Genomic DNA, 22,738 nt, shown 5'->3' on the forward strand with positions numbered 1-22,738 from the left:
TTTAATAAGTGCTATATAAATAACCTTCATTATTATTATTATCAACCACACAAGATGTTTGTTAACAGATGAAACCTTCGTTGCACAACATGAGACTAATAGCTACAATCTAGCGTTAAATATCACAGAAAGTTTGGACTTTCTACAACACGTGGTGTTTGCTGTCAAAACTAAGAGCCAATCAGCTCTTTGATCAGGTGAGATCCACGCGTTTCCCATAATGCCCTGGGTCTTGCAGTCGGTGGAGAGCAACTGCGGCGCCTGGGTCTAAAAACTGCGACGGCCTCGATCTCGTGAGGTTATCGTTGCCCACGTGCTCATGACGTCAGAGCACGTTGGGATCAAGTCGGACACAAATCAAACCGTCATGCATCGCGCTGCGATCGCTGGCGGTCGATTCTGCGCAGGCCTGGCTCATCTTGAACGAGCTAAGAGCACTGGGACACAAACAGACTGCACCAAGGTTTAGCTGTGAGGTTTGCTGTGTTGCACCCGAGGTGAGTTAGTGTTTGCACCCTTGCACCCTCCTTGTTTAATTTTGGACTGGCAACTGTAATATTTTAAGGTCAAATTAGATTTTAAATTTCATATTAGGCCTTTTTAGATATTGTTAAAATAAAGAACCATTTTAATAACCCCATATTGTTTTGTGTAATTTGTTTTATGTTTAATCATCTTCTCTGTCCCTACTGCTCCAGTCCCGTCTTATTTGGTGCTTTTTCTTTGATTATTCCAATAAAATATTTGACTTTTGCAAATGCGTCTCTGCCTCATCAGTAACGAATCTGTGTGCCTTTTATCCATTTACCAGGAAAGCATTGTAGGTTTTGTTTAGTATTTCCTGGGGTGCATGTCCCCAGGTGATCCTGTATTTTCCTCTATTGCCACCAGCAGGTCAAAGTTTTCACTTATCCAGTGAAATATCTCAACATTTACCAGATGCATTGGCAAAATCAAATCTGTATATAGTTATACATTTGGAGTAAATCTAAGTAAATAAATACTCTGAGTATTCATGGCATGCTTTGCAGAATTGCTGGAAGAAATCTAAGTAACACATTAACTGTATTTAATGCAAAACAACTTGTTATTTTGGTGAATTATTTGAACCAGATCCACTGAGCACCATGTTTAACCTACAGTTAGTCCTTATAATACAGACACTAATGCAAAATGATTCATCTTTTGGCAGCCAGATGTGCCTCAAATAGAGCAATAATTATTGATGATGATTGAGAGAAAATCTAAATCCTTGTAAAAGTGGAGAAACTTGACGCGTGAGGAATCCTGAATATGAAAGTGGGTGAAACTCTCATCTAAACATGAGCGCCCATGTCATTGAAGTGTATGGAGGCAACATAGCTGCATAGTTTCCTGTATAAACACAGTAAAATGGAGATGGACTCAGAGGGAGACATGTTTGTCCACTCTGCCTCGTACACAGTGCTCCGTCTGTTCGTCCTGCCGGGTGGAGCCTCGGCGCAGCACCCACGGGCCCAACAGAGGTAGGGTGCAGGAATGCGACGAGTGGGCCGACCCCACTGCTTGAGCCCTCGTGTCCAGAAGAGTCTTGGATTTGTTCCTGAGGCTGGAGGGTCGCGGCCGAGCGCAGGGGAAACAATAGCGGCCATTGCGAGAGAGCTGTGGGACACAAACACGGGAGATATCCTTGAACCCCGGCAGGAATGTCGATCTAGACCAAAGACGCCCACTCGGAGAGGCATTTGAATATCTATCTGCTACTGGAGAGAGAGGGAAAGAGAAAGCCTTCCTCTGTTCCATCACATGTAGAAACTGAAACGACAGTTTGGGCTTTTCCAGTAATTACTTTAAACTTTTCTTAACGACTTCTGAAACCTCTGTGAGAGAACAGATGCAGCTCGGGGGAGGTTCCCAGAATGAGTTTTATAGTGTCACATTTTCATCTCCAGAGAGCGTTGAAGATCACGCGAGTTAAAAGTAGTCACAGCTTTTGTTGTCCTTTATATAAATTGATACTTTTACGCAATCCCATGTTAACAGTGTTCAAGTTTTATTGTTCGAAGCCATCTTGACTCCTCCTGAAATATTATCAGCTGAGAAACAAACAAAATGTAATGTTTAAATAAGCTACTAGCGGCTCTACTGTAGGGATAGAAATATAGATTGGTCACCACTTTGGTCCAAATTGAAATATCTCAACAGCTATTGGATGGATTGCCATGATATTCTGTAAATATATATTCACGGTGCCCAGAGGATGGATCTTACTGACTTTACAGATTACTCTAGAGCCATGCGCACGTCAGTTTTCACTCATGTCAAATATCTCAACATCTTCTAGATGGAATAGAATAAAACTTGGAACAGACATTCATGGTGCCCAGATGATGAATCCAAAGGCTTTTGGTGATCCTGAGTTTTCCTCCATGCAGTGGAAATTTGTGGTTTGTCAGTGAAATGTGTTGACAGCTATTGGATGGATTGCCATGCAATTTGGTGCAGACATTCAGTAATCAGTAAGGGGGGAATGACCAGAGGCCCCGCGATACAATATTATCACGATACTTAAGTCACGATACTTAAGTCACGATACTTAAAGGGACTGTTTGTAAGAATCAGAAATGCTTGTTAACAGCGACACCTGTTAAGTCAACGAAAGTCAGCGTCGGGCTCACGCTTGTGCTCGATCTACATAGACATGAACGAGCATCGCTCAACACAGTGAGGCGACACCCGTCAGCTAAAACCACAATATCACTCTATATTTCAGCTGCTTGGCAGTAATGTTAACTGACCAGACGAAGGTCTCTCCATGAATCAATGCTGATCCTAGTGTTGGCTTTTCCTGCTTCAGCCTCCCAGCCGCGGCCGGAGGGAACAGGGAAGACACCAGAGTTTTGGTCGGAGACGATAACGTTTCTCGTTGCGGAGCCCCGTCACTTCACAAGACACGGGAAACCTCTGTTGGTCTGGAGGAGCTGCAGCAGTTATTTCTGCACAAACGTCCACTGTACATTCACTAGATATTCTCAGAGCTAAACTAACTCTTCTGCAGTGTGGAGTGAGCGCGCATGCACGTGAGGTGGAGCGAGCTGAGTGAAGGCAGGCAGGCAGAGGAGCAGAGGAGCAGAGACTCCGGTCCTGGAGACCAACGCTACGGTCTCCCCCGTGTTCTCTGACCGCGGCCAACACTGTTTTGCAAGACGGGCTTCACTATATAGAACTTTGCGGTTTTGGTGCTTCCGTGTAGTTTGTGTTGGAGTCTGAGTCTGAACAGCATAGCAACACACGAGCGCGCATGGGACACCAACCCGGATTGATTTATACGTGTAAGAAGTTACAAACAGTCCCTTTAAGGTTATGCATCGATCTCGATTGTTTAGGGTTAGGTATTGACCTTGAATGGTCGAGGTTAGGCATTGACCTCTAATCGTTAAGGTTAGGCATTGACCTCTGTCTGTCTGTCTGTCTGTCTGTCTGTCTATATCTGTGGTTGCAGGTTCGATCCACATCCACTTAAATTAGACCAGTTGTACTCGGAGAGGAGCAGCTATCAAAAGCAGTGAAATCATTTGTCAAAGTGTTGAAATGCGTCAAACTTCTGACTTCTTCAGTCAGAATGAATCAGTCTGACCCTGAAAGCTGCCGTCACACAACAACAGAGGGCTGTTTTTTTCACCGAAGACGCACATTTGTCTCATGAAAGCTTTAGAGCCTTAAAGTCTTACGTAAGTTGTTTGTTGAAGTGTTGAATGTCTTGGTGACAGTGACTCAAAGGAAAAGGAGGAATACTTGATTGTGTCTCAAATCGTGTCCCGATTGGCTTTGAGAGTGAAAAGCCTTTGTGTTGTTGTTGTGTGTATTTGTCACCCTGAATGACCTCTTCGTATCCCACCAGTCCCCGCAGCCTATAGATGACCACATAGCTATGACACTCAGCAGCTGATGTCACCATTCGGTGGACGCTCGGGCCAAGAAAAGTCTCTGCACTTCCTCCAACATCTAATTGTGTCTAACTTTACATTTTGTATTCAACAAATAAAGAACCAGTGCCTTTTTAAAGCTGACAGAACTCGCTGATTTTGTGACGCATTTAGTGTCTCCATTGTCTCTGATAAATCCCATTGTTTGAACTAATTGGATCAGCCGTGAAGATGTGAATGGTTTCTTTTCCCACAGTGCGTCCTCACAGCAATCCTTTTGGCCGGTAAACAACTCGATGCAAATGTCTTGGTGGTCGAAAGCCAACGATTCCATCAACATTTGGCAGGAGTTGCTGCGCGGCACTCAAGCATAATGCTATCATTTGTTTAGCATCTCAACAATATCATGCTGTCTTCAAACGTTTCAAACGGAGAGCCACAGGATATTTTTTAAGCCATAAATAAAAAGGATTGTTGCGAACTCTTTCTGATTTTTAAATGTCAGAAAAGAAGAGAAGTTACACTCTGATGATCTTTAATCATTTTGATTTTCCCCTCCATTTCTATGTCTTTGCATTCACCTTTAGAGGTTCACTCCACCATCAGATATGTGACAGGAAAAGCACGACACACTATAAATGGGTGTTATTTCAGACATTTTGGGGTAATATGGGCATCATAGTCCATCATCTTCTGGCAGGCATCTGAAAATGATCATGATTTTCTCTATAATATGTCATTTTGACACAGATGGTCATAATATACTTCTAGTTTTCTGTCACTTTAATATTTGTCCATAACACGTTTACATAAAGGTGCTAAATTTAAAATCAGAGCATTAATGTAATATAGCCGCCAACAAAGATTTGCAATGACAACATGACAACGCACTCTCACTCCCAACTCGTCAGATACCGGCGCTTGGTCAGTGCCCCTCGGCATCGGAGACAGACGCACGGGTTACCCCTCTCGCGTTACTTTAGGACGTGTCAGGGACGGCGTGTCAATATACGCTCTTTACATGCATAGTGTCTTTTCAAAATAAACTTCCGTCTTCACAGGAAGTTTAGGTTTCGGCAACACAACGTCCCGTTGTGCCGGGGTCGAAAAAAATACGATCTGGGAGGATGAAAATTGATTTTGGGATGAATTTGGGACGAGAGTTGAAAGAGAAAAACACCCGTTACATTAGAATGAACGGTGATGAAAACGACTGCGCGTTTCGTGTCGCGCACCGTTATTATTAAACCTTCTTGATAACATAAATACACGCACACGCACTGTCAGTGCCCGATCCGATCCGTCCCGCACATAAACACACAGCACATACCGCCGGCCTCTGACCTCACGACATCGACCTCGTTACCAGTTAGCTAACGTTGAAACTGTTGGATGTTAACGGGAACGTTACAGTTAACGCTCGCTAACCAGTCAGCAGCCGACGATAACGTTACATTTACTATGAGGAGTCAAAACTCCACAACAGCTCAAATCATGTTACTAATGTTAACCACTTATGTACTTACTTACTCCTCTTCATCACCTGATAAGGATGCAGTGAGATCTCTCCATCTGCGTCGCTTGCAGTCGCTAAAGGGCGTCCGTATCCGACAACAAGGGGCACATATACCAAACGGCGGTATTTGATGAGTTGGGAGTGAGAACAGGTTGGCAGAGAATGAAGTCACTCTCCTTTTATGTGTGTTGTAATCTTCTCTGTGCTTTGTTTAGCAGGTCCGGCTACGCCTGCATGCTAGTAAACTAAAGAAATATCTTTTTAATTGACCCTAATTCTTAAAAGACAATTTTACGGCAATTCGAGTCTCCGGTGCAGGAAACTATTCATATGAAAATTTGTGTAATCGACAAATCAAATATTTAATTTCTTACTTTACAGCGATCCGTCCTTCTTTATGTTTCTCTGCTCATTTTTCCGCCTCACACCTGTTAAATAATGTGCAAATGAGATGTTCGCACAGAAATTCAAAGCGTCCCTTTGATTATCACACTATTTACACTTGCTGCTTTATATTCATTAGTTTCACAGATGTGTTCTCACAAATCTCCTGCGCTTGGTGTATAAAAAGGGCCCCATTATGCACCTGGTGAACCCACAGACAGTCAACGCTGCAGGGGAGCATCGTGGATCAGAGGGATATTCAGTAAATCTTTCATATCAGAGCTTCCTGTCATATATGGAGACAGTAAATCTCTCAGTATTGGAGGCAGACAGCGTGCTCGTGGTTCATCATGGTTGTTTGGTGTTCCAGTCTGGTCCAGAGTCTGACTGCAACGTGTTGGAAGGCAACCAAGGTCACTGAATACAACAAGAAGCATCACATAATTGGACTAACTAACATGGCAGCTTAGTTCTCCAGCTTTATCTTTGTGGCAGAATCAACAGAATTGATTATGACACTGAGCACACATGTTCAATGCATTTATCTGCAGCAAATAAAAACAGAAATGCCCTCCGGCTCCAGAGAGCATCTGATAACAGACCGGTTTGTCTCTGCAGTTGACACAGTGTCCCTTAAGGAAGATGAATCTACTGCAGAGAGGCAAACCTCCCTCACTCCCTCTGCTGCTGGTGTGAGGAACTACCATGTGCAGCTGATGATTTAATATTCTTCAAAAGCCTGCAATCAACACACTAACACTGTGTTGGAGAGGTGTTGATTTGACTTAATGGTGTCAAATGTTTGGTTTTACTTCCTGTCTTTGTGTGAATTCCCGCCTTTTTGATTGTCTGCCCCGCCCTAATCAGCACCACCTACACTCACCTCACCTCCTGCTCACATCATTCACTATTTATTCCACCTCAGTTCCTTTGTTGGTTCGTGTTTGGTTGCTGTAAGGAGGTTGCCTGTATTTGCCAGTCGTTCCTGCCTGCGTTTTTGAATCTGTAGGACTTTTTCATTGTTAAAGCTCAAAACACGAAATGTATTCGTGATTAATCGCATGATTGGCAAACTGCAGCCCAACAGGCAACAACAGCTGTCAGTGTGTCAGTGTGCTGACTTGACTATGACTTGCCACCAAACTGCATGTGATTATCATAAAGTGGGCATGTCTGTAAAGGGGAGACTTGTGGGTACCCATAGAACCCATTTACATTCACATATCTGGAGGTCAGAGGTCAAGGGACTAGGAGTAACAGACTTTCATCATCCTCTGCATCGCCCACACTCATAAACAACCATCATTATCTGAAGACGTACCATCAGTACGCCTGACCAAAACAAAACAGAACGAACACTGTGGTCCGTCAACGGTAAATCACACAAATGGCTATCTGAGGCTCGCCGTTATTGAGCAGATTATTGGGGTAAATGGACGTGCTGTTGCTGTGGTCTCCTCTCATGGCTCAGTGTCATGGTAACAACAGGTCTGAGCTAGAGGGCTATAACCAACAGCAGCACAGCGCAAAGCAGCTTATCCTCTTAAAGACGGGCGGTAAATAATAGATCACAGAGGAGGGAGGGAGATGATGCAGTCACTCTGTGGTATGATACCATGAATCAATTCAATTCAATTTATTTTTATATAGCGTCAAATCATGCCACTCTGCCAGTGGCGTAAATATCGACGGTGCAACCCAGAAGCTGTCAGGGGCCCAGAAATCACCTTCCTACGCCGTGTCCACTCTGAATCCATCGTATGCACTTCTGTTACGTCTTGTAAACAAACCACATACTGACTGTATCAGCTGTGCGCTTGAGATCAGACTGGAGACGTTACCACTTATAATCCTTTGTTTGTTCTGTTTAAACAGAAAACACGCGTTTAATATTGTGATATTTACTGGAAATGTCATACAAGTAGAAAACGTTCAGCTCTCTGGAGATCTCCATCCAGCCAGCCGCCACCTTATTAAGGTTTTTGTCGTGAAATGAGGAGGTATCGTGTAGATACCTCCTCATTTCAACTTTGCCAATCAGCCACTCCTTTTCCATTGAGGCGATTTCAAGGCGAGTGACAAGAATACATAGAAACAGCTGGGTGTCTGACAGAATTTCATCTCAAAATGGCGTTCCACGTCGTGCTGCGTTCATGGCCGGGACATTCCAATAAAAAAGGACATGGTTCTGAAGCAGCGTTGTTAATGACTTTGCGGAGCACAACACCTGTAGGATGAACTTCTAATGGGTGAGTACTGGTTTCTTTTTGTTATTATGGAGTGGAGTTTAGCACTTTAATTGTTACGACTCATATGTTGGAAAATGTGCACCTACTGAAATCTGTGTTTGTGATAACATTTGGTTGCAGAGTCCAAGGCAGGCTGTTAAATTAGTGTTGATAGATTAGGCGCTTCGGCTCCTCATGTCCGTGGTTCTGATCTAAGGCTGGTTTGCAGGATGGGAGTTGCACGGTGAGCCTCTTCATGGCGGCACAGCAATTGTCTGCTTTGCAGTTGTCTGGAGTGGTTGTGCACGAATGTGTTTGTGTTTGGGGCGAGGGCCCAAGAAAAAAATTTCCATTTCCATTTCCAGAATGGACAGATATTTGACAAGGACAAAAAAAAGAAAAATAATTAAGAAGACATTTAGAAACTACATCCCAGTCACGTCAATAAAATAAGTGGTTTGATAAAGTTTAATCCTCATCCTAACAACCAATTCAACATCCTAGGACTACCGACTGAATAAACTACAAGAAACAACCATCATAGGAAAATGTTAGGAAAACGTATTTCTTCTCAAAACATCATTAGTTATATAATTAATGTCATCTGAAGAAAAACAACAGATTATTATTGTTTTAGGAAAATTAATCATTCTTTAGACATTCTTAAACTTTATATTAAATGGCTTAATTTAGTCAGAAATATTAGTTTGGACCTTGCAGGGTCTTTACAAATGCAGAAAAAATAAAAACAGATAGATAAAACCTGGTACTCTACACCCACAATGCACCAGAAATAACATATAAGACCAAGGCCTTTTTTCCCTCTGTAAGAGCACCTTCTTTCAGTGCACAAATCTACAGATATAAGGGAACTGATTCTGAAATGGACAGATGATCTGACACTGATTTAGTGATATAAGACATGACATGGTCACGATTCTTCAGGGATAATTGATATACTTCTTGGAAAATTGGATGCTGCCTCAAGGCTTCAGTGTGCCTTTCTTCTCCCCAGCAGAGAGATGGATAACATCTCGGTCGATGGAGTAAAGAGTCGCCATGGAAACTTCGGGCTGCTTCAGGACATGAACCAATTACAAAACAACTGCCATGCTCCCCAAAGTATATAATAAGCCTGTGATATAATGACTGTTATTCATTCTCAGAAAGTTCAAAACCATCATCATCCTCATAATCCTTAAGTGTACGGCGTCTGTATTGAATTTACCTGATCAACACCAGCTAATTAACCAGACTCATAAAAAACAATAACATCCTCAAATGTGTACAATCATCTGAGGACAAGTGGACCCCGAGATAACATCAGCCTCGGCTCTCAGGTTACATAGCATGTGCATCATCTCTGTCGTCATTTCCAGATGGTTATCCCCCGAGCACATCTGTCAGCATTGGTCCGCCTGAGACTCACATGCTTGCATAATAATAATACAGCTGTTCCCAGACCTGGTCGGAGCAGATCAATAACACGGGCCGAAGGCTGAGGACGATCGATGGAAATGAGGAGAATGATAAAATATTTCCTAGCTGAGTCAGTGTCACTTATATGTTTAGTATTTGACCTCTTGAGAACATTTTAGAAGGATTAAATCAAAATGTTCCTCGCAGGAAAATTCTTAGATATTTCAGGAAAATTAAAGGGCAAGTCCACTAATTTAATTTTGAACTTCCATAAATTTGAGGTGACTTCCTTCGGAGAGAAAGACATGCTAGTTGGCATGGTAACCTGACGCGCCAGATGGTTTGTGACACAGAACCATCTGAGAAGACGTCATTGGAAACTATTTAAGAAAGGGCGGGCACTTTCAAAATATACTTGGCAGGTGATTGGGTGAACCATCTGTCAATCAAACTCTTGCCGAAGCCAGTCGGGAGAAGGGTGAAGCACCAAAACCTCAAAGTTCTATCTAGTGAAGCCAGTCTGTTAAACAGTGTTGGCCGCGGTCGGAGGACGCGGGGGAGACGGTAGCTTTGGTCTCCAGGGCCGGAGTCTCTGCTCCTCTGCCTGCTTGCCTTCACTCACACACCGCGCTCGTTCTCGCTCCACCTCACGTTCATGCACGAACACTACACACTGCAGAAGAGTTAGTAGCTCTGAGAATATCTAGTGAATGTTTGTGCAGAAATAACTGCTGCAGCTCCTCCAGACCAACAGAGGTTTCCCGTGTCTTGTGAAGTGACGGAGCTCCGCAGAGAGAAACATTATCGTCTCCGACCGGGTGCCGGTGTCTCCTCTGTTCCCTCCGGCCGCGGTCGGGAGGCTGAGGCAAGAAAAGCCAACACTAGGATCAGCATTGATTCATGGAGAGACCTTGGTCTGGTCAGCTAACATTACTGCCAAGCAGCTGAAATATAGAGTGATATTGTGGTTTTAGCTGACGTGTGTCACCTCAATGTGTTGAGCGATGCTCGTTCATGTCTATGTAGAGCGAGCACGAGCAACAGGACGCTGACTTTCGTTGACTTAACGGCCACAGGTGTCGCTGTTAACAAGCAATTTTGATTCTTACAAACAGTCCCTTTAATGAAAAGTATTTCAAGTTTTCTTTTAAGGAATTTTCTCTAAATAAGTATGTACCTTTAAAATAAGGAGCACCAACAAATGGATAGGCATTACTAGGGGGATGGAGATAGGGGTGGACTATCTCCCTACACGTTTTTTTTTTTATGTTTTTCTTTCAAATATTGCAAAACATTACTTTACAGAACATATATTAACTAGTACCACTTTTCATATACTGTAAAAATGAAATGCCAAATATTCATCATATGTGAATATATGTCACATTAACACATTCCTGAATGAAAAAGCATCATATGTCAACATGTGTTTATTTACTTTTTTTTTTTTTTATTATAAGGTAAGACTGAATGCTTGGTGAACTGGCTTGTTAATGGTTTAAACAGTGTATAAGAGGATTTCTGTTTATTCCCATTTCCCTGTCTGCCTGCAGCTCTCTGGAAACAGTGGAAAGGTATTGGTGGGCTCAGCATGGTGACGTTGCTTGGGAAGGCAGGGAGGCAGCAGCAGCTCCATCCAACCTTTATTCAAAGAGAAAAGCTTCACGTGGAGGATATGCATGTTTTATATCGACATGTAACTTTTCTTCAGTAGTGTTGCAAAAAGATGGAGCTGCAGATGGAGAACCAAAGTCAGCCTTTCAACACCAACACTGAGATGCTGCCTGCTACACCTGAGCTGGGGATGGGTGTAGATAACTTTATTTCTCTTCTGATATTTGGACTCATCTTCCTCCTGGGTGTGCTTGGTAACACCATGGTGATCACGGTGCTGGCTCGCAGTAAACCTGGACAACCGAGGAGCACCACCAACATCTTCATCCTCAACCTGAGCCTGGCTGATCTGTCCTACCTGCTCTTCTGCGTCCCCTTCCAGTCCACCATCTACATGCTGCCCACCTGGGTGCTGGGAGCTTTCATCTGCAAGTTCATCCACTACTTCTTCACCGTGTCCATGCTGGTGAGCATCTTCACCCTGTCTGCCATGTCAGTGGACCGGTACGTGGCCATCGTGCACGCCAGGAAGTCCTCATCGATCCGGGTCTGGAGGCATGCCATGCTCGGAGTGGTGCTGATCTGGATCCTGTCTCTGGTGATGGCTGCTCCTGTTGCTCACTACCAGAGCATCGTGGAGAGGGAGGACAACAACACCTTCTGCTGGGAGGTCTGGCCGGATCATCAGAGGAAAGTCTACGTGATGTGCACTTTTGTTTTGGGATACCTGCTGCCTCTCACTCTCATATCGGTCTGCTATGCAAAGGTGAGTGTGCATGAATCAGAGAGAATGGATGTGCGTAAATCTGCAGAGTTAATGACCGATTTTCACAGTTAAGGAATAAATATGCATGCAAAGTTAAACATGATGCAAAGTGGTGACTTTAATCGCCACTGTTCTCAGACGCTTTTCTTAATTGATCTATTAATTGGTCTTTTGATTGTTTTTATTATCCTTTTAATGTTTTTTCTTTTAACTTAAATTCGTTTTTTATCCAATGCACTTTGTGCTCTTTTATCTTGCTTTTATATATGTATAGAGCACTTTGAATTGCCTTTGTGTATGAAATGTGCTATATAGATAAACTTGCCTTGCCATAGAAGTAATTTTTTAATGTAAAAATGTTGACTTTCAGCAGGTTTGGAATTGACAAATGAAGCACTGCTCTGGAATGCATCCTTAATATGTAAAAAGTGTTAAAATAACTAATTGATTAATTATGCCACAGGACATATTTAAGGTTTTCTTTAAGAAGAAACTAATTTAAGAAAACAGCCTTTATCTTTCATCATACTTTTATTATTTCAGGTTTTAAACCATCTGCACAAAAAGCTAAATCTACAGTGTTAATGACCGATTGGAATAAATACGCAGACCTGCAAAGTTAAACATGATGCACAGTTGTGATTTTAATCGCCATAAAATTTGTTTTTAATGTAAAAAATGTTGACTTTCAGCAGGTTTGGAATTGACAAATGAAGCATTTTCTGTCCAAGCAGCTCTGTAATGTATCCTTAAAGGTCCCATATTATACTAATTTTCAGGTTCATACTTGTATTTTGTGTTTCTACTAGAACATGTTTACATGCTGTAACGATAAAAAAAACACCTTTATTTTCTTCATAATGTCTGCCTGATAAATGCCTGTATTTACCCTCTGTCTTAAACGCTCCGTTTTAGCACATTTCGACGGAATTGCAATGAAATTGCAACAGAATTCCGTTGCTAGGCAACAGCTTGGGTCCATGTGTACTTCCTGTCAGCTGATGACATTCACATACACTGCAACCAGGAATAAACTAGGACACGTTTAGAATGTTTACATTTAAATATGTGTAAAGGGTCTAAATATTGTATATTTGTGACATCACAAATGAACAGAAATCCTGACAGCTTGTTTCAAACGCAGAGTTTCTGAATATGGGCAGTGTGTATCTCCCTGTGATTGAGCGTTTCGATACTTTCACAGTATTTATATAGGACTTAAGCCTGCTTTATAATAAAAAAAACATGAAAATCTCACTTTTTTATAATATGGGACCTTTAATATGCAAAAGTGTTAAAATAACTAATTGATTAATTATGCTACAGGAAATATTAAAGGTTTTCTTTTAAGAAGAAAAAAACTAATTTAAGACAACAGCCTTTATCTTTAATCATACTTTTATTATTTCAGGTTTTAAACCATCTGCACAAAAAGCTGAAGAATGTCTCCAAAAAATCAGAGCTGTCCAAAAAGAAGGTTGGTGATGGGCGCTTCTTTCTGTCTCTCTATATGTCTCCATAATGTTATAATGATTATGATGTATAAGTGGAAATGTGGGAGTAATGTGGGAGTATGTGGGCATGCTTCCCTGCTGATGGTTTAATGATGGACCAGGTATATGTGCTATAAGTGGTGCTTGAAAGGAAAATGTGCAAAATGCTCACTGAAACAAATGGCTGCACACTGTAGGCTTCCATACAGAGCTGAACACGATGAATTGCGTCTGTAACATAAGTCATTTTTCAAGCAACAATGCCAGAAATCTGCTGGTTCCAGCTTGTCAAATGTGAGGATTTGCTTCTTTTCTTTCTCGTAAATGATAAGATTGACATTTGAAGATGCTGCCATGGATTCTGAGAAACTGGGATGGGCGTTTCTTTTTCTACTTTTTGACATTTCAAAGACTAAACGACTAATCAAGAAAATAATTCAGATTAATCTATAATGAAAGAAATCAACTCAAGGGCGGAGTATGAGACAATGGGCCACTGGGCACAGACATGCAAAAGGCCCCGCCACCTCTCCTACACTGGAACAGGATACAGACTTTATAGTTGTCAAGCTTCTTTTTGTACAGTTGTTGTTTTGTGTCTCTTTGTAGTTGTGTTGTGTGTCTTTGCGGCTGTTTTGGATCTCTTTGTAGTTGTTTTACGTCTCTCTTTAGTAGTTTTGCGTCTCTCTGTATTAGTTTTGCATCTTTTTGTGGTTGTTTTGTCTCTCTTTGTGGTCATTGTGTGTCTGTAGTTGTTTTGTGTATCTTTGTAGTTGGTGTTATGTCGCATTATAGTTGTTTTCTGTCTCTTTCTAGCTGTTTCGTGTCTCTTTGCAGTTGTTTTGTGTCTCTTTGTGGTTGTTTTGAATTTCTTTTATAGCTCTTTTTTGTCTCTTTGTGGTCATTTTGTGTCTCTTTGTAGTTGTGTTGTGTCATTTTATGTCATTTTATGGTTGGTTGTGGTCATTTTGAGTCTCTTCTGGTTGGAACGTATCTCTTTGAGTGACATTTTGTCGAAGCCTGTGCCCACGAGGCCTGTTCAGTAATCCATCCATGAGCCTACTTGCATACATTCTGCTCTACATCACTGACAATATCAGTTTAAAGGCCTTGTGAGAGGTGACCTTGTGTGAAGAGTCTTGTTGGGAATGAAATGCACTTTTTGTCATCATGTATTTGAGTATCATAACACTGGACTAACACTGGACTCCTCCACAGACCATCCAGTTACACAGTTACATTAGATAACATGACAATCATTATCTCCACAGACTGCTCAGACTGTCCTGGTGGTGGTCGTGGTCTTCTGTCTGTCTTGGTTGCCTCACCACATCGTCCACCTATGGGTGGAGTTCGGCTCTTTCCCGCTGAACCAGGCCTCCTTCGTGTTCAGGATGGTGGCTCACTGCTTGGCCTACAGCAACTCCTCCGTCAACCCCATCATCTACGCTTTCCTGTCGGAGAACTTCAGGAACTCCTACAAGCAGGTTTTCTGGTGCCGGGTGCCCAGCAAGTTTCCCGTGAACGACACCAGGGAGCTCCGCAGCAGGATGGAGAGGGCGCCGTCCACTAACATCAGCGTGACCTACAAAGGTCATGACTCTCAGATCAGTAAAATGCTTTGATGTCGCTGGTAGTGTTGAGAGCATCTTCTGTGTTCTGTATAGAGATACTGGAGTTTTGAGGCCAATATATATATTAATATAATTGAGATTAAAAAAACACATTACTAATATATTATTTATTTCCTTTCCATAATTTAAACAGCTGTGCTTGTGTTTGGCCAATATTGACCGGTACGGAGGTCTATCAAACTCAATAACATTACCTGTTAGTAGTGAGTGTCAATGGGAGGAGGAACAACTCTCCAGCTGTGTGAGGTACAATATGAACTCTAATTCAGTTAGAAAGATGTTGGATAAAAGCTTAGATTTATGTTTGCTCATCCAAATTTGTCTGTCCATGAGTGGTATATTTCAAAGCCTGGTAGGTAGGTCGGTTTTGTCATCTAACTCTCAGCAAGAAAGCCAATAAGCGTATTTCCAAAAATGCTGATTTAAGACTTTGTAAAAAGAAAACTTGTCAGTGTCCTCTAGTGGACAAATGATGTAATAACGGAGCTGTTAACTACATTTCTGTACTGAAATGTATTTCTAATCGCCAGACGAAAACAAAACACATCGGATGATTTTTTTAAAAACGTTACATTCAATGCTAACGCTTTTTTAAAGGGACTCTTTGTAAGAATCAGATATTGCTTGTTAACAGCGACACCTGTGGCCGTTTAGTCAACGAAAGTCAGCGTCCTGTTGCTCGCGCTTGTGCTCGCTCTACATAGACATGAACGAGCATCGCTCAAAACAGTGAGGCGACACACGTCAGCTAAAACCACAATATCACTCTATATTTCAGCTGCTTGGCAGTAATGTTAGCTGACCAGACGAAGGTCTCTCATTGACGTAGTATTAATAGCGTAAGAGTCCGATAAGGGTGGGTGGGAGTGGTGGCGGTGGACGGGTCAAACAAACACAAGACTTTCAATCAGGAGACCAATGTTCGTGTCCCGTGTGAAACTAAAAGTAACGCTGACTTATTTTTGTCACGTCAGTCTTTAGTCACGTGACTCGTTGGTACTCGTCCGTCCGGTGAGTTATGTGACTCGTTCGTCACGTGAGTCGCTGGTCAGTGAAGTTAACGTCAACCTTAACTGAGTGGTTGTGTTGCCCTAAACCTAACTTCCTGTGATAACGGAAGTTTATTTTGAAAGGACACTATGTAGCGTATATTGACACATACTGTATATATAGTTGAGAGTGAGAATGTGTTGCATCTACCATAACGGTTAAAGTTCATTATAGATCATGGTTAAGCATGGTAGTGGATGTAGCCACAGTTACCGCCTTTACACACCGGCGATAAATCCACACGTCGATATATTTTTTCAAACCAGTGTTTTTGTCATGAGTACTTTAACGCAGAATTTAAATATTATGCAGCGAAAAAGCGACATTGATTTTTTTTAGCTTTGACACCGCGAATAAAGGCATCAACCGATCACGTTGTGCAGAACGGGTTGAGTTGCGCCGATATTTATGAAACAACAACACTGAGGCTCCGTAGGCAAACTTTATTACTCCTTTCAACCTTTACAAAGGCAGCGCAGACCAGATCCTCTCCTTTCATTCTTACCTTTCACAATAAAGACTTATAACATTCGCAGGCGAGTATTTAGCATTTTCGTTTTGTTTATTCGTCACACCACACAAGTAGGTAAAGGCTTTCAAGTAGGGACTGAAAACGAGTACAGACATACAGTTAGATTTACAAAGAATCACCTTGGGTTTCAATTACTTTCATTTAGGCCTATTCATTACGGCCTTGACGAACACAAAAGGCATCATTCTCCTCCCTCATATAGGGGTCATCAGGAGATCTGACTCTGATTGTTTGGTGTATCTGTAGGCTGAGTTACTATGTACATACCGTACTGCACGTTCTATACTAGAGAACATCGGGTACATGCAAATAATAAATCAGCATTTAATTGGCGTTGCAGATAACCATTCTGTCTCCAAAGACTAAAAGAGTGATGGATGAATAAAAACACCTGAGCTACCAGACACCGTTCACAGAAAGAACTGGGAAGTTGATCTCATCTGGTTTTCAGCAGACTCACTCTTGCTAGAGTCCATGTCAAAAAAAGTCCAAATAAATAAGTGTATAATATGTTTGTGAATAAATGAATTATACAAAAAGATGGATAAATAATACTGCAAACAAATCAATTATTTACTCATATTTAAAAAAAGAAAAATACATGCATGAAGCACAGCTGTATAAGCCGTAATCTGGTGCAGTTTGTTGGGATGTAATCAGTTTTTACCAGCGCTGCTTTACCTGCTGGCTCTCTGATCTGCACAGATTACATATTGTTTCCTGTTTATCCCCAAGGCTGAATTTGATTAAGGAGACTTTTGCAAACAGGTAATGCTGCATGTTCCTCTCCGCGGTGCCACCCACCCCCTGCAGACATTATATATATATGTTAAAATGGAAAATGGAGCAGCGTACTTGGCCTTTCATACTGCCTCAGAAAAGAGACAAAAGGGTGATTTGCATATGAATATAGGGTTTTATGCAAAGTATGAGAGGATTTCATTTATGGGAAATGAGATTTACTGTAAAGAAACGGTGCACGTAATGTCTGGTGAGGTGATTCTTTAATGCAGGTACATGAGATTGGTTGTTTAGAACATCTGTGTCTCATTTTAATATTCTGTGTTGCATAAGACATCCTGCTGTTATTTAAAGCAGAGAAATGACTTGTAAATACTGAAGAGCAGCTGTCAGGTGTTTGCTTACGGTGAACTGTTGATATAAGCAGCAGATTAATGACACTAAAATATTTTTTGGGGGGGATTTTGGATGTGTTTTTTTCTTTTTTTTGTGTGTGCGTCAAGAATTCAAACGTGTTTTCTCTTCAATATGTCTAAATAAATAAATAAATAAATATTTTTATGGTTCTTGTGTTTTTTTTCTGGTTTCTCTGATGACTTTCCTGTTGGAAAATGACATTTTTGCCTTTGAAAACATGAAAATGAACAATTAGTACAGTATATGCAGCCAATAACCTCGTTACAATATGAGAGGAAAATTCAACATCTGCTTCCTCAGCTTGACACAAATAATGCTCTGTACTGTAAGTACAATCAGCACCACTTTACATTCTTGGAGTTCTTCATGGTGAGCCTGTAATTAGGGAGAAATTAGTTTAATGAGGCCTCTAACGAGACGTTATTAATGAGGCCTTGCATTTACTAATTTAATTTAATGTGATTGAAAGGGAAGATGTTAGAAATACAAAATGTAACCAGTTTAATGTCCAGTGTTTTGCTGTGCAGAACACATTTCTTGATACCACGTAACCTGGCCCGTAACACCAATAAATCAATAAATGAATCAATTAATCAAACTCCCACATTGACATGGCCCCATATTTTCCATAATTTTGAGGTTTGAATAACCTCACTTACCTCCCTCTCACAAGACGTTACTCTGACGGATAATTTATGAAATAAAAACTGCATTATCTATCACTTTAAACAACAAATGTATTTCAAACCTGTGCTCATTTATTCATTTCTTCAGTCAGTATAGACCAGGAGTCTCTAAGCAACATGCGGCTCTTTAGCTCCTCTCCAGTGGCTCCCTGTGGATTTATAAAAATGGAAATGAATAACTGTTTTTTGTTTACATTTTAATTTTTATTTATCATTGTTGTAGGTCTAATGAAAAAAAGTCGTAATATTATGAGAATAAAGTCAATATTATAAAGTAGTAATTTTAAGTGTTATTTTCTTTTTTTCTCGTAAAGTTATGACTTTATTCTCGTAATATAACGACTTTTTTCACGTAAGTTTATGACTTTATTCTCGTAATATTACGACTTTTTTTTCTTGTAAAGTTTTGACTTTATTCTGAAAATCTCAGATTTTTTTTCCCTCAAAGTGGCCCTAATACTCCGTAGTACATTTGCACTTTGGCCCTCGCTGCATTAGACTTATATACTATATACTTAGACTATAAACTGTGTTACCGTCATCACAATGCTCAAATGTTTTGCGGCTCCAGACAGATTTTTTAATTTTTTAAATGGCTCTTTTGATAGTAAAGGTTGCTGACCCCTGGAGCTAAACTCACTTTAAAATTAGTTTCACTATTTTATTTTTTACAGCACCAGAGAGAAACTGTGTATATTGTGGTTATCAAAATATTTGAGATGCATATTGAAGCATTATTTCCTTTGTGGAATATTGTAGCTCGGAGAGAGAAAGCTGGATGGGAACAGATTATAATCCTTTTTAATTGCCACACAAAATCAAAAATGTATAATATGAGTTCCTAAAATCCATTATATCCAGATCAGTGGAAGATTAAGTTTGTGATTAAGTCCTTTTTACACAACCTCCCCATTAAATACATGGTTATGTCTAACAGATGTATTTATATCAGCTACTTTGTGATGAAAGATAAAAGTCTGATGTCTCATTTCATTTCATACTCCTAACTGTTATGTAATGGACAGATGCTGTACGTCCAAGTAGCTGAATGAATGAATTTCTGGCGTCACATCTGAGACATGATGAAAAGGCAGTTCAGCTTCTGGTCACTCAGAGATGATTTTATGTATAAAAGGTCATATTCATTACAGTGCTGCTTTTTGTTTTGAATGGATGATTTCTCTTTTGTCCCTCAAGACTTAGTCACTGAGACTTTTACTCAGGGACGGAAGTAACAAAGAATTACATTTAATGTCGTTACTGTATCTCCACTGGCTCCCCGTTTTAAGACTTTATTATTTGTCTATAACGCCCCACCTAGGTCACTTCTGGTCGTCCCTCGTCCCTATATATACACACGTGGACAAAATTGTTGGTACCCTTCCGTTAAAGAAAGAAAAACCCACAATGGTCACTGAAATAACTTGAAACTGACAAAACTAATAATAAATAAAAATGTACTGAAAATTAACTAATGTAAATCAGATATTGCTTTTGAATTGTGGTTCAACAGAATCATTTTAAAAAACATGTTACAAGTAGACTTGTATTTCTCTGCATTTCATCCAAAACATGGGGGTGAAAACCTGTTCACCTGTCTGTCTGTCTGTCTGTTCACCTGTCTGTCTGAAGCTGCAGGTGTGTCTGTGGCCACAGGAGGGCAGAGCCTCATGGAGGAGGTGAGACTCTGCATTCAGCTGACACACAGCTGACAATGCAGAGTTGCACCTCGGCCTGCAGGACAGGAACAGGAACAATACTGTACAGAAATGCAGAAAAATGCAATGAAATTAAGTATGATGTCTCTATGGGTGATGGTTTGCATTAATGTGCCTCAGCATAGTTAAAAAAACAACAACAAAAAAACAAGAACTTGTATCTACTTTGATTAACCACTGATTGAATGCACCACCCGGCCAGCACGCTCAGTGACCCGAATCAAACACACCCAAGAGATGTTGTCACCAGGTCACCAGGTGCATGCTGGTGAGGGGACATGCTGGTTATACTGGGATAGAGAGGCTGAGTGGACTGGTTATGTTTTGCATTGAGAATGAACGAATAGAGAAGTTCTGATAACAAACTAACTTCTTGTTGTAAAGTGTGCAAAGTGTGTAAAAACTGTGCAGTTTTACTTTGTTTAGACCTGTATGTGTGTTTGTGGTTGCAGCCGCTGCAGACTTTATATGATGTTAAACATCTCTGTGTTGTTGCTTTGGTGTTGTTTTATTCTGCTGTTGATTCTATAAGAAGCTTCAGATTATTTAATTTATGTAGCCTAATATTACTTGTTGCATCCACCACAGTGTTTACAGATTTTTTGTAATTATTTATTTGTATTTCTTTTGTTTAATATTTCTCTTTTTCTGGTTAATTCTAGCGAGGCTACACTGAGGAAGGTGATTGTATATTTCTAATTAATAATCAGCTGCATATAGAAGCTACAAAATGGAACCTGTTGTTGGTTCGGACACAGGGGTTCTTTGATGTTGGCATTTAATACAATTTATTAGTACAGACTTTTATTTACCATTAAGTACATTTTTACTCACTTTTACTTTTACTTGAGTAAAAGTGTTTTAAAGTGATAGTACCTTTACTTGAGTGCGATATTTCCATCCCTGCTGCTCCTGAGGTCTTTAAACCAAAAGTAAAGGGATGGATTTATATTTTGATCAGGATAATGTGAAGATATTTAATATGTTTCTTTTTTTTTTACTTTGCTCAAAAGCTGTTATGACCTCAGTTGAACAGCAGATGTCAGGCTTAGACAAACATTGAGTTTCTTCTCTTTATTCTTTCTTATCTTGGCACATTTTTTGTGAATACTTGTAGGTTTCATGTATACTTTATCTTTGTTTCCCCACTTTGTTTATCAGTTTTTACATAAAAAACAAACAAACAAACAACCTTTTGTATACATAAGTACAGGAAAACATTTTTCATCTTTTGTGAAGGAAACAAACAGACAAACAAAATCAAGTATAATAAGATAATCCCCATATTAAAATAATAATAATAATAATACAAAATCAAGTATAATGAAATAATCCCCATATTAAAATAATAATAACAATGATACAAAATAATAATAATGATAATTATAATAAATAATAAAATAAAATACTATTATTATTAATAATAATAATAATAATACAAAATCAAGTGTAATAAGATAATCCCATATTAAAATAATAATAATAATTAATAACACAAAATAATAATAATAATAATACAAAATCAAGTATAATAAGATAATCTCCATATTAAAATAATAATAATAATAATAAAAAATAAAATAATAATAATAATAATAATAATACAAAATCAAGTATAATAAGATTATCCCCATATTAAAATAATAATAATACAAAATAATAATTTTAAAAACAACAACAATAGACAAGTGTGTGTTTGTATGCGTGGGCGTGGCGGTTAAGAGTAAATAAATTCTATAGCAAATGATGAAAACAAAAAAATGTGAATTCGTTTAAACAAACTTTTTAGAATTTGGTTTCTTGGGCTCAAACTTTAAAAAACAAAAGCTGCAACATATCTCTCTCCAGAAATAATATCCCAGTTATTTTGGCTTCTTGTGTTATTTGGGGTTTATCTGTGGGTGGTTTTCCTGTCCTGTTTTTTCTTAATCAACCTTGATTTCTGCCCCCCACCGGTGGGAAATTAATTTCTAGATCTTCTTCTGCTCATCATTACCAGCCTGATAACCTCTCCCATTCCTCATCTCCCCTCCGTGGCAGCTGAGGTCTCTATCCCTCCCCTGAGACTCCCACCCCTCCTCTTCAAAGTGTCATAAATAATACGGGCTAATTAGATATGAATTGATTGTGTGTAGGTCGCGGCCCGTTTTCATCCATCACTCTAAAAGCTGTTTAACAATAGATTACCACCCAATAACTCCCCATGGAGCCACAGTGAGCGGAGCAGTAGGCTACTCCAGCCTTGTTTGGTCATAAATCTGCTGAATAATACATATTACTGCAGTGCTGCAGGTGGTGTTATTAATACAGGGGAGGTTATGAATCATCACAGGACTTCACTGGAGGGTTCTCTGAGTAACGTGGGATTGTTTGGGTGGATTATTTGTGTGTTTTCTCTAAGATTTAAAGTCCTCCACTCCTCCAGCTATGATTTTTTAGTTTTGACATATTTTATATAAATGTCAGCATCAAATTACAGATTATATTTCATTTTGCCTTTTTCCTCATAAATGTGTTCAGCTGAAATTGTCTTTTTTTACAGAATCAAATGCACATTTATACCAAATAAATGAGATTAAAGTGAGCAACTGGTTTGCGCTATTTTAATTTTTGGAAATGTATCTGAGAATAAGCA

At 40.0% G+C, this 22,738-nt stretch overlaps 1 protein-coding gene across 1 annotated transcript; it reads left to right on the forward strand.

Annotated features, from left to right (window-relative positions):
* The first annotated feature begins 11,043 nt into the window (after nt 1–11,043).
* Nucleotides 11,044–15,707, forward strand: galr1a (galanin receptor 1a). The gene is made up of 3 exons (XM_074614085.1): nt 11,044–11,832; nt 13,244–13,309; nt 14,597–15,707. The coding sequence occupies exons 1-3, from the start codon at nt 11,179–11,181 to the stop codon at nt 14,948–14,950; spliced, it is 1,074 nt and encodes a 357-aa protein (XP_074470186.1). The 5' UTR covers nt 11,044–11,178; the 3' UTR covers nt 14,951–15,707.
* Nucleotides 15,708–22,738: the final 7,031 nt, after the last annotated feature.

The sequence above is a fragment of the Sebastes fasciatus genome, chromosome 17, assembly GCF_043250625.1.
Source record: "Sebastes fasciatus isolate fSebFas1 chromosome 17, fSebFas1.pri, whole genome shotgun sequence".
NCBI lineage: Eukaryota > Metazoa > Chordata > Actinopteri > Perciformes > Sebastidae > Sebastes > Sebastes fasciatus.

Excerpts from the sequence above, each read along its gene's own strand:
- galr1a (XM_074614085.1), top strand. The coding sequence starts at position 11,179 with ATGGAGCTGCAGATGGAGAACCAAAGTCAGCCTTTCAACACCAACACT. Across the intron at positions 11,833-13,243 it reads TATCGGTCTGCTATGCAAAG|GTTTTAAACCATCTGCACAA; the intron begins GTGAGTGTGCAT and ends TTATTATTTCAG. Across the intron at positions 13,310-14,596 it reads CAGAGCTGTCCAAAAAGAAG|ACTGCTCAGACTGTCCTGGT; the intron begins GTTGGTGATGGG and ends TTATCTCCACAG.